This window comes from Clytia hemisphaerica, unplaced genomic scaffold (assembly GCF_902728285.1).
Source record: "Clytia hemisphaerica strain Z4C2 unplaced genomic scaffold, Clytia hemisphaerica genome assembly, whole genome shotgun sequence".
Lineage (NCBI taxonomy): Eukaryota > Metazoa > Cnidaria > Hydrozoa > Leptothecata > Clytiidae > Clytia > Clytia hemisphaerica.
In genome coordinates this window covers 596,810-609,220 of record NW_027103680.1, presented here as the reverse complement: position 1 = coordinate 609,220, position 12,411 = coordinate 596,810, and the positions used below count along the sequence as shown (strand labels likewise).

The following is a 12,411-nucleotide window of genomic DNA, read 5'->3' as shown; positions in this document are numbered from 1 at the left end:
ATTATATTTATCTATATTCACTTGGGAATAACACAAATTCACTCATGATTGGTTGTCTAAATAAATCTGTTATAAAAGCTGAATTAATATTAAGTTGTAGTAGGTCACATACACAACAAGACTTTGATGTGACGGAAAGAACGGTGTCAATCGACTTCAAAAATATATACTGGTTATTGGGATGGACTTTTCAACATTTCTAACACTTTTACTTTTCTTACACATTTATTCAAGCTCAGCATACTTCACTCAGCAAGGTAAAACTTTTACTTATATACAGTGAAGTCACCCTAGTAACTAAATAATGAAGCCTATAAATCTTCTTAACTTTTTGAAATTTAAACCTAAAAATGTTCTTGTTCTTATTTTCACCATTTTGTGAGCATTTTTGTCCGTTTTCTTAAGAACTTTGCCATTTTATAGTCTGCAAAGCCATAAAACGTTCTTGACATTTTGGCCATATCGAAGCCTTATGTTCCTATATAGTTTGTTCTTATAAAAAACGTGCATCTCTAGTTCAGACCACTGTTATTTGATTCTACCTCTAATTCGGTCCCCTCAACTGAAAAGTGAGAGAATTTCCTTGTTATTCAAATTTTTCTCTAATTCGAAGATTTTGTGTCCTTTGGAGATGGAATCAAGCAAAAGTTTGCTGACAGCGGGGAGGCTGGGGTGGCTGAAGCCAGAAAAATAAAACTTTTTTCTACGATTCCTGACAAATTCTATCTCATTTTGAGCCTTCAGCTCCTCCACTGGGGGTGGGGTTCATGGTTGGAGGGGTTTATGGTTGGCGGAGGAGCGGAATCGGCATTTAGCAAAAGGTTTTGCGGAATTTCGGAGTTGGCCAAAAATATTTAAAATCCGCGGAATTTTTGACAAAAACATTGAATTTCAAAGGAATTTTCGGGCGGAATTTCGATTCATCTTTAGAGGGTTTGACAGAAATTGGAGAAAAAAATTGGCGGAAATGCGGAATTGGGTACCCCCTTAAACCCCCTCCACTGTTACTGTTGTTCCACCTGGCCTGACTGATACCCTTGTGGTGTTGATTCTAAATTACGTAATTCCATTTAATAATTTTTTAGATGGTAATTTGACCTGCAATGCAACCAGTATGTCGATTGAATTTGATGTCGTTAAACTGATTTCTCGAGGACGTCCGTTCAAAATTCATTTTCAAAATGCCAATCTCACCGAGGCTAAAAATTCCTCTGGATCTTCATGCATGCTTCAGTATAATGGTACAGAAGATATGACAAACAAAACACTCATTTTAGAAGCTAATTTTAACGAATGTGGAATAGACATTTATCAACAAAACGGCTTTATCGTATACAATCAAACTGTTTTAGTGTCTTTTGGTGAGAACCCGAAATCTAGCCCGGTCTACCGTCTAGAAGAAGTAGCTTTTAAAGTTGGATGTAAGAAATCGAATAATTTGACGGTCAATCTTGATGGATACTTCAATGTGACAAGTACTTTGAAGAGAGAAGTAATTTCCGTTGGTAAGAGAATTTTTATTGATTTCAATTTTATTATTTTCAACCTTTTCATAAATTCCGTCACGAATATTACTTACCTCGTAATCATACAATTACCATGGTGATCATATCCCTTGACACATTAAATGATCTTTTTATGAATAGAAAGTAGTTTTAATAAAATCTGTTGGGAGTTGTTCACCTTGGCAATAATTTCAAAACGAGGCAACTGATGTTCGTGACGTAAATTATGAAAATCTATTTGTGAGCTATCTTTTTCATCCAACTTTGTTTAAATTTCTAACAGCCCTGGCGGGAGTAACAGCCTCAATTGCCGTAGAATTTAAGCATCCCTTTAGATTTTTCATTTGCTGCAATTGCAGTTTACACATGGAACAGAATTTAAGATTCAACCATATGGAACAATAACAATAACAGTCAAAATTTTCCTTAACAATTGGAACAGCGTTAAAATCGCAAAAAAACTGTATAGTACTGCAGTGAAGCCACTTTATTGCAATTTTGGCGCTTTTGATTGTTAAGGGAACTATTGGATTGTTATAGGTAAGTCCAAAACATTGTCTGGCATTTGAAACTAATTTAGAATTCAATTTTATTTTGCTTTCTAGACGGCAATGCGAATTTCGATATCAGATTATTCCGTACACAAGATGATACATACACCAAAGAAGAATCCTCTTCCTCTTTGACACTCGGTAACATGATTTATTTCAAGATTCAATTATCATCAGTTCGAAACGATTTGAAAATCTCTCCACAATCGTGCTATGCTACAAACACACAGAATTCCGCTGAAAGATATTATTTGATTCAGAACAAGTAAGCATACACGTTTTTTTTTTATAAGGAACACGTTTATAAGGAACTCGAGGCTGAAAATGGTTTAAAAAATAAGGAATTGTTAAGGAACTGCTCAGACTGAGAATAAGTGGATTTGAAAATAATGTACCTTATTGGGACTAATTTGACCAAATTTTGATCTTTCAAGGGGCAAAAAGTTCAAAATTTCCTATGTAGTAAGGAACTCGATAAGGAACTTTGAGACTGAAATTCTCTGTAAAAATAAGGAACTCCAGGCTCAGAGCAAAGTTAAGGTTCCTTATAAAAAAAAAACGTGTATATCATTATTTTACTGTGAGACAGGGGGGCTATTTTAAATCAATTTTCAAACATAGAAATCTAAGCTAATAACTTTATATATGTATCGCTCTATTATTCGAAAATATATTTCATACTAAACCATAGATGTAAAAGACTCAACTTTCACCTCCCAAGCGGTATGCAAATTGTCCTACCCTTTTTTATTTAGATGTGAAAATCCCAACGATTCGACAGTCAAGATCTCTTCTCAAGCCTCACCAACCATCTTTCAATGGAAAAATGAAGCTTTCCGATTTTTCAATGCATCCGATTCTGTTTATATAACTTGCAATGTCTTTATCTGTGAATCTTCAACCATGGTTCAAGCCTGTGACCGTTGTGAACAATGGAGTGGGAGAAAGAGACGTGGTTTAGATTTGACTGAGCTTGGAAACAATGAAAAAATAGAAACAGCTACTATAAAATCACCCATCTATATATTATTAGGTAAGTCTTAAACTGTTAAAGGTTTTTTTTTCTTATATCAGAGCGTTCCCGTTTCATATCAGACACGTGTTTCATATATCACGATGATGTCTCCTTATTATCATGTTGTGATTTCCTCTTTCTTGCGCTCCACATTTTTTTTTTTTTCTTATTTCTTTTTTATTTTTATTTTTTTTATTTCATTTTATTTATTTTTTTTTTTTTGAAAAACACATACTGTACATCAGATGATTTGAAGTTGTTCAAAATAGCTTGGAAAGTACTCATGTTGCTGAAAATAATTTACTTCAAAATTTAACTATGACAAGAATTCTAAATGAGGCCCCAACAGCAGACCTTCAATTCACGCAATTATGCAATTTTTTCCCCAAATTCACGCATTCACGCAATGTTTTTCTCGCAATTCACACAATTTTTGTTCACGCAAAACTTTCCTATTCACGCATTCCCGAAATTGTTTTTAAATTTTCACGCATCATTCATGCAAGTGAAAAAGCGCATTCTCGCAGTCCGGTGGGGGCCCCCTAAATAAATGATTGCAACATTTATGCTTACATTTTAAATCTTTAAAAAAGTGATACTCGTAAAAAATATGTTCACTGAAATCGGGTGGTGCTATTCCAGAATTTAAAGTAAACCTTATCAGTCAAGAATAAAGACTAAATTTATTTCGTCTTGAAGACTGCCGTTTCAGGCAGTCTTCAGTCAGATTTTGAAATCGGATTATTATAAAATCTATTATAAAATCTGACTGACTGCATGAAACGGCGCGAAACTCAGAGTATCGAAAAATAAATTTGTCTCTATTCTTGACTGATAAATCGCTCTACCGATGGTATAGAGCACTTAAATCATAAGTCATATTTGCAAATAAAGTAAACCTTATATATTCTCCGTTTCAAATTTCAGATCCTGTTAAACTTGATGACTACAGAACAAAATTTACACCACTTCAATCCAAAGATGAAACAAATTTATTTGCTGGTGTTAAAGGATCCATTATTCTTGTACTTTCAATGCTTTTGGTCATCATCATGGCAACTTTACTGGTTAAAAAGATTCTTGAAAAACGAAATTGTTTCGGTGTTAGTGAAGAATCGACTTGACAAATTTATATTTAATGTTGAAGTTACGAGATGTTGTTTGAAAGTTTCATTTTAGTTTATTAATTTCTAAATTATATCACACATAAAGCGCACATAAATGCAATTTGTAAAAAAAGTATTAAAATTCGTACATTCATTAAAAAAATATTATTCAGATTTACAGAAACTTTCGTTTTTTTGATTATTTTTTACCCTTCAACCCTTTTTTTACGAAATTTTGATTAACTCAAACCAGTACTCTAGAAGAAATACGTAAGAAGAGTTGGTTCATCTAATCCAGCTCACCAAAATAGAGAATAGAGATTTGTACGAATAGAGACTTATACGCATGCATAATTCATCGTTCTTTTCAATCACATACAATTAATTCCCGTGATAAACAAAGAGGAATTAATCTGAAAGGGTTGTTCAGTCCGTTTCGGTCGGTGTTGTGGACGGCGAAATATGTTGTTCATTGAAAGTTAGGGTTAGGGTGAGGGTCGGTTTTGGGCGCTTTTTAATAGTTATTTGTCGTTCTTTTTAAATGGTCTGGAAACGTTAGATGAACAGTCTCAGAAGCTCCCTCATTAGCAGTTTGGACCCAGTTTAATCGACGAAAAGACTGCCAAAATAAGCTACATTCTAGTCAAGGACGGAATCTAATTAGAATATTTTAACCCAGAGGCAGCTTTTGCTCTGTTGGAAACGAACAAAAGACATCTCTAACACACTGAAACAAAACTGAAATTCCCCAAAATCGAAATGTGGGCTATATAACCTATTTTGGACACATACCTGAGACGGCACGGTAAGGGCTAACTAGATTACTTTGCATTCATTATCTACACCAAATATGATGTTGACATTATTGTTGCATCAATTAAGCCATATGAACAGACTTTATATTTAAATATAGACTCTTACTTTAATTTTCTTGTCTGGCAGTTTGGTGCCAAATGTTCATTTTGTCGATACGTTTGATCTGTTTGATAACTGTAGTCAAACCGCTATGTTTTTGTTTTTGTTTTCTTAATTTATCGACAGACACACACGTAGCCAGGTAGTTGAAAAACTCGTCAACAATTATATTTTTGTTGTATCAGAAGCCAATGCTTAAATTGCTGTCTATCCAGTCATTGCCCCGCAGGGGCTTTTGTTGCTTCACGTAGCGGACCTGCTCGCCAGAAAAATATTCATGTTTTTTCCGATTTTTTTCGTGATATTTTTTTTAACTTTCGTGCATTTTACACAGAGCATTTGTGAAAGCGAGAAATCGAAAGTTCCGTCTGCACTGCCAGTCCACACAGCTAAAGCTTTCACAAACAACAAACCAAACAGCACACAAGATTTTTGCTTGGTTAATATCTTTTTAACGTAGTTGCTCAACTGGATTTACTTGAGGGACATTGTTTGCTACTGAATGAATCACTATCAAACTACTGATATTGGATCAAACCTTATACGATTGTCAGAATGGATGACGGACATCTTCAATGACAGTCAGACAGTGTGTTACACACACAGTGTTATGCGCTGCTCTACCGAAACCCTACTGATAAAGGCATAGATCGACAAAAGGGAAATTGACCGTTAATTCATATTGTTTACCTATATAGTGACTTCATTTTGAAGTAGGGTGGTCAGAGGAAATTTCAAACTTACTTGCAGAATACCAAACCAAGTTTAATGGAAAGCCATAACCATCAGAAGAAAAATGAGGGGTCATTTACCTTCCAATTCTTTAAAGTTCCAAAGATATTACATTTTGAAGTTCAATTTTTCAAGCATTTTCGTGCACGCATCGCCAGCCATTTTGTACCTTCATAACGGCACCAAAAGCGAAAGTGTTTTATGAAAAATTCCGCGCGAGAGGTTTGGTGCGAGTTTTATTTTCCGTAGATGTAGCTGAAACGGGGGTAATTACACCATAATCTTTCCCTTACCGCTTGCCACCGGAAACAGATTGATTCTTACTTTTTTCACATTTGGAAAGAAAAAACATTGTTCTTTCTAAAAGATTCACGTTCGATAAAAAAATTTGATTTTTTCAATGAAAAAAACGCATTTTAAGTACATAATTTGACTTCCTGAAAAATATACGTTACTCCAACCAACCAACGTGGTACGTCTCAAAAGCTAAACTATTGTGGGGAACGATGCAAAAAAATCCAGGTCGATAGCTGTTTCGGGTGGCTAGCGCTTTGGATTTTAGAACCCCCGGATAAAAAATTTTGCCGTGCCGCGAACAAGAAGTTCGAAAAAACTCACCCGCGAGTACTCATTTTCAAATTTTGAAGGAACATGAAGACATGATGTGCTGATTTTTTCTGCAAAAGAAAGCTGAATAAATTCTCTACACTTTGGAAAAAATACTTATGTTAAAAGAGGTTTCCTTCCTTGAGATATGTAAGCTTGAAATTTTTTTTTCAAAAATCTATGTTTTGTTACTGCCGCACGCGTAAGGCCCGACCTCCCTATTTGAAGGAAATTAAATTGAAATTTTTGGTGGAAAGACAAAACCCAGCAGAGAGTACGTACGTACCCTAAAATGGATGATATTGCATGCGCCAAAAGTAATTTTTCAAAGAGTAAGCCTTGCGCCAAAACGTGCCAAAAACTGGTACCAAAATGGAGTTTCTTACAGAAGGCTTAGTGAGTGAGACATGCCAATGAGAATGTACTATGACTAACATGAACCGATTCATTCTCGTGGACATTTGAAGCACAGCGTACTACCAACTACAGCAAAAAATGGTTGAGCATGGGGAGGAGCGAGCAGAAAAATGTAAACAGAAGCGGAACAAAAGCCGAAAAACAATGGATTATGGAGTATTTGATGCTATTTTGTAAATAATTCTTTACGCCAATATTGAAGCTTTAGCAAACTTTGAAAATGCTGTTTATGTCACTGCTGTGCCAGAAGGGTACTTCGATATGTATGTACGCCGAAGATTTTCAGCCTCATATTATGAACAGATTCGAACACTCTCTCTACTAATAATACCACCACTGCACACTGTACTGTGTTGATGTTGAACGCAGGAGCATACTTTGCTCAAATCAAAACTGAACAAACTTTTTGACTTTTTAGAACCAGACGTCCAATAAAATACAAACACAATGTTGTACCTACCTGTGAAGTGAAAAGTTTTTAACCGTGTTGACGGTGGTTACAACAGGACACGGTATCTGAAATTCCCTTGGCCTTTATTTTCAAAACATATGGATTTAAGACAAGATGAATCTGTTTTTATGGGAGTGAAACAAACACACTTGTTGAAATACGAAGTCTGGCACTACTTTAATTGGATCAATTTATATTTCGCAGGAATTACATTAAGAGTATGAATCTATGCGAGGACAAATTAATGCAGGATTAATTAATTAGGTCCTAATTCGCATTATTTAAATTTGGCAATTCTTCAGCCATTCACATTGATTAATTCCGCATAATAATTTATTCTACCATTAATTTATACTCACGGTTGGGCATCCACTATCCACAAAATTTAAGCTTTTCGCAATAAGGACTTATTTTCGTGTTTTCCCACGTTAAGTTATTTTCAAAAAGTGATAAAATAAGTTTTGGTATTTTTATGTATTAACAGTCATTTCGTTGAAGAATCTCCGCTTTCTTGCTTGCCAGGGAAGTGGAAGTGGATTACAGCAATAGAAAAAATTGTGTACAGTGGTGGATTAGATTATGTTTTAATACTTTCATGGTGACTAATTTTTGCTGAAGGCCCTTTTTCAGATTTTCTTAGGATTTTATTTTATGGTCTTTCGTAAATAAGAACAAAGGCTGTGAAATCCCTGAAAATTAATACCTTTATAAAAAGTATCTGATTCAACTGCCAATTTTGAGAGCAACTATCAAATTCATATCTTTAGTAACCATGAAGAAATTTTATTCTAACTGAAAACTTTTTGCAGAAACACGTATAAAGATTGTTAAATTTTTTTAGATAATTTTCAGTAACCTTTGATACAAATAAATTATATCTACAGTATGCCACCAGTCCAAAGTTACTTACTTTTTAAATTTCAAATCAAATGACTGAAATTGTATTCAATTTCATTTTGGAATTCACCTTTAATCTGCATTATGTATTCTTTATGGGAGTGAAGCACTTTCAGTTTCACAGTATATACACATTCTTATGATTGGGTTTTCAAAAGTGATTTTTATCTGGTGATTGAAGAAAATTAAATTTGATATCATTCTAGTTCTTAACATGTTGCGAAACCTGTAATGGTTTTAATTTAGGTCACTTTGTATCATCAGAAAGTGTAGATTTAACTTTTTTTTTTTAGATTGATACTTTCGTTATGTATGGATCTTACTTAGAACATTTTAACCGCATCGGCTCGTGTTTTAACTTTAAACAGCTCTAGTAACATTGAGCACTTTTTATGAAGACTCATTTCACCAATTTATAGTCTGATTATGATTCCCTCGCTCTCTTCATGGCTAAGTTCCTCTGGGCTAATATCTGCTATCGGCGGGGCATTCATAGCGACAGCTACTTGCTAGTTTATTTTCTTACTGTGCTTGTAAAAAGTAAGAAAATATGAGACACACCTACACTCGAGAAAATTGGATAAATCCATATTGAAGAGCAAAACCTAATTAGATCCCAGTCTTGGCTTGAAGATTTCCAAAGATTCTTATAATATCAGCGAGACAGGGTTAAAATATGAAGCTTATAGGTCTTCCCCGTTTTTACTTTTCACTCGTGTACATTATTATTGCCCCCCCTATTATACACATCCGAGCATCCAAAATTTTCGCTCTTAACTTTTTGACTTTTAAGCCTAAAATGTTCTTGACATATTCTTTTTTTCACCATTTTGTGAGATTTTCCCATTTTCCTGAGGAATCGGATGTTCTAAAATCAGACGGTGACGGTATTTGGCCTGATTTTTTGTCATTATGCCGGTATTTGAACCTGTACAAACCGGTGTGACGGTGTTATTGTTTTTTTCAATTTCGGGATTCCGGGATTCAGCAAAAAATTTGACGAAACGGTATTCTGAACGGTATTTCAAACCCCTACAACCCCCCCCCTGTAAGGCCGAAAACTTCTATCAATCGTTATGATTTTTTAATGAGGGCTAATCAAACAATTCTTTTTTCAGTTAGTAGATACTGTTGTGCTAAGCATTAAAAGTCAAAAAGTTAAGAGCGAAAATTTTGGATGCTTGCGCGGATGTATACACGCTTTTTTTTTATAAGAATGGTGTAAATCCATTTCATCATGGATATTCTTAGCTTTTTGGGGAAAATCATCCTAAAATATTCTTAGCATTCTTAAGTTAGGATCCTAATTCAGACTAGATTTGACTTTTAGTACATACGTCTCAAAATTCCATGATGGTGATATTCTTAGCATATTCTTAATTTTTTGGCCATTTCCATCATGGACATTCTTATAAAGTGTATTCTTATAAAAAAAAGCGTGTATAAGCCTAAAAATGTTCCACCAAGCTAAATATATTATTTTCTTGTTCTAAATATTTTGGCCCACCGAAGCCTTATGTTCTGTTTGTTCTTATAAAAATTCGTGCAGTAGATGGCAGTAACATTTTCGCGTTTTTGTTTTTTTCACTCACAAATTATTTCCGCTATCAATACCAAACTGGAATCCGGAAAAAGCAAAAAAGCATTATGGCATGACTATTTTTTATCTTTTTGTGAATTGTTTTTTTTTTGATAAATGATTTTCTTTTTAATAAACCGAAACGGTATATAGCATTGTGTGAGGTATTACTACGTGAACATAGTCTACAATATCTTTTCTTCTCATCGCCGTTTCATTAAAACGTTTTAACGGGAAGTATTTTTGTTGTGAATTTTCTTTTTCTTTTTTTATAAGAAACGTAGTCAGAGAAACTTAAAAATTCTTCAATATACTATTTTTCATAAGAACCATTTTAGAACATTGTTCTCATCCTGTTCTTATTTCTAAAATAAAACTGAGATATTTTAGGGTTTTGAAATCCTTTTTTTACTTATTGAACTTTAATGTGCTTGAGATTAAACCATGCTAGAGTCAGCATTGTTTTTGAATTGTTCTTTTATTTGAACTTCATTGTTCTTATAAAAAAGAGTCTTATATAGAAACCTACGACCTTTAAGGCCTCTGAAGAGAAGGGGAAAACATCAGAGAGAATTAACGTCACCACAGTTAAGAATAATTTTGAATCTTGATAACCTAAAGGTGTGGCTTACATTTTAAGTGAATTTGAATAAGAATCATCGGAAAAAACTGAAATTGTCAATGGTCCCAAAAAGACTTTACCGTGTGATATTTTAGTGTAATATAAACAATATTTAATCGCTTTTTTAGTTATGATTGTACGTGATACAGGGGTGTAATAATATTCTTGTGGAAGAAAATGGCAGAATTCCAAATGAGAAAGGAATCTAGAACCATGTACGAGGAGAATGAATGCCAGCTTCATCTGAATGAAAATAGAAATTAAAAGAGAAAATATATCGCTCATGGGAGGTCGGATATCCTAAAAAAGATCATTAATGAATTGTCGGAGATGTTGTTGCATTTGATTCGATATTGATAATTATTCTTTATATATAAGAACCAAATCTGCCTAAATTTGAAACATACTCTAATTTTTGTAAAAAAAGAGTGATATCGTTTGCTTACTCATCAATTTTAGTTCACAAGCTTTTTAACATTGGATTGAAACGGATGTGGAGAAAGATTGGCCAAAAAGAGGGAAAGCAAAACATTTTTTTGCTTATATCAGCATAATATAACAGACACTGTCCTGATATGGAATATGTGTCCGATATGAAACGGGAACACACTTATGTAAAATAAAACCTTTAAGGATCCGAAATTCATGAGTTGGTGAGTTATATCCGAGAGTTGTGATGTGACTTTATTCAGTGAGTTATTTTAAATGATACATCATCCCCTTATCACAAATCAGTCGGGTAGCTTAAGGGCTCTGACCATAGTGAATTTTTCATAATTGTCGTGTTTACAATGTGTTTTCTGACTGATGTAACCAATAAAACTATGGTATGTTATATATTTTCTGTTAGACAAACTATTCCTGAATCTGAAAATTCAAAATTACATTGAAAGAAGAAGAAAATGAAGACATTTACGCAGACAAGTATTTCAACTTTGAGGAGCTTACTTTCGGCGAAAAATTTTTGAAAATAGTGGGTTTTGACCAATTTTTCATCCCAATTTTTTGCACAAAAAGAGTCATAACTTTTGAAACATCAATTTAGAAAATTTTTCCAAAATATTTCAGATAGTTCAATCTTTTGCAGACAATTTAAAAAAAATTGAAACAAAAAGGTTAATTACCCATTAAAACTTAGTACTTTCTGTATAAGAGGGTAATATAACATTTAAAGACAAACTTATAAAGACAATTTTTTGTTAAATGTGTCAAGAAAGTCAAAACAAAAGTTTTATCTCCCAATCTGCTTATTCGATCTTTCGACTATGGTCAGAGCCCTTAATGGGTTCGATCCCTGGTCATCGCCAATTCATTGAATGCGAGTAGCTTAGATTGGGTAATCTAATCTAAGCGGTAAGTTAAGTTAGCTGAGGTAAGTTAAGGGGCTGAAAGTAGGGATGGTGCTCCACTTCAGCATTCGACCACATAGGTTTATGACAAATAGAAAAGGGGATAAATTCCTCATTTCCGTCACGCATCAGTTTTGATTACGATTAGGTTAAAGTTCGAAACATTTTTGCTACGTTTTTTTTTGATGAAATACTCTTACTTGGTGCATGGTGTTTTTTCAGTTTTCCCTACGTTTCTGCTAGGAAAGCGACATCATAACGGTAGAGCATCCAGCTACGGTGCGCAAGTTTGTGAGTTCAATCCCCAGCCGGGTCATACCAAAGATTCCCAAAATGGTATTTGATGCCTCTCTGCTTGATGCTCAGCAACTAAAGAGACGGATCAAGGGTAAGTGGAAAATCCAAGAAAACGAGTGGCGCCCTCCCCTACCTTCGGGTAGACAGCTATTCGAAAAGGGAGCCTTTGGGTCACCCTCGACTGCGGTCGTAAACTTACTTACTACTACTTTGCTAGGAAAGTATATTTTTTTATTGATATCAGGTACATTTCAGTCCAAAAGGTTTTTGACAGTGAAAAGGTACCCTTACAGTGCATTCTACCCACAGATCTGTAAAGCCCGAAGGGCTAGATCTGCGGCCTTTATCGAAAAGTGAAGCAAGTTTTGG

At 34.3% G+C, this 12,411-nt stretch overlaps 1 protein-coding gene across 1 annotated transcript; it reads left to right on the top strand.

Annotated features, from left to right (window-relative positions):
* The first annotated feature begins 90 nt into the window (after nt 1-90).
* Nucleotides 91-4,361, top strand: LOC136803717 (uromodulin-like). The gene is made up of 5 exons (XM_067060437.1): nt 91-257; nt 1,086-1,505; nt 2,111-2,321; nt 2,812-3,089; nt 3,999-4,361. Exons 1-5 carry the CDS (start codon nt 182-184, stop codon nt 4,193-4,195), a joined length of 1,182 nt encoding a protein of 393 aa, XP_066916538.1. The 5' UTR covers nt 91-181; the 3' UTR covers nt 4,196-4,361.
* The last annotated feature ends 8,050 nt before the right edge of the window (nt 4,362-12,411 follow it).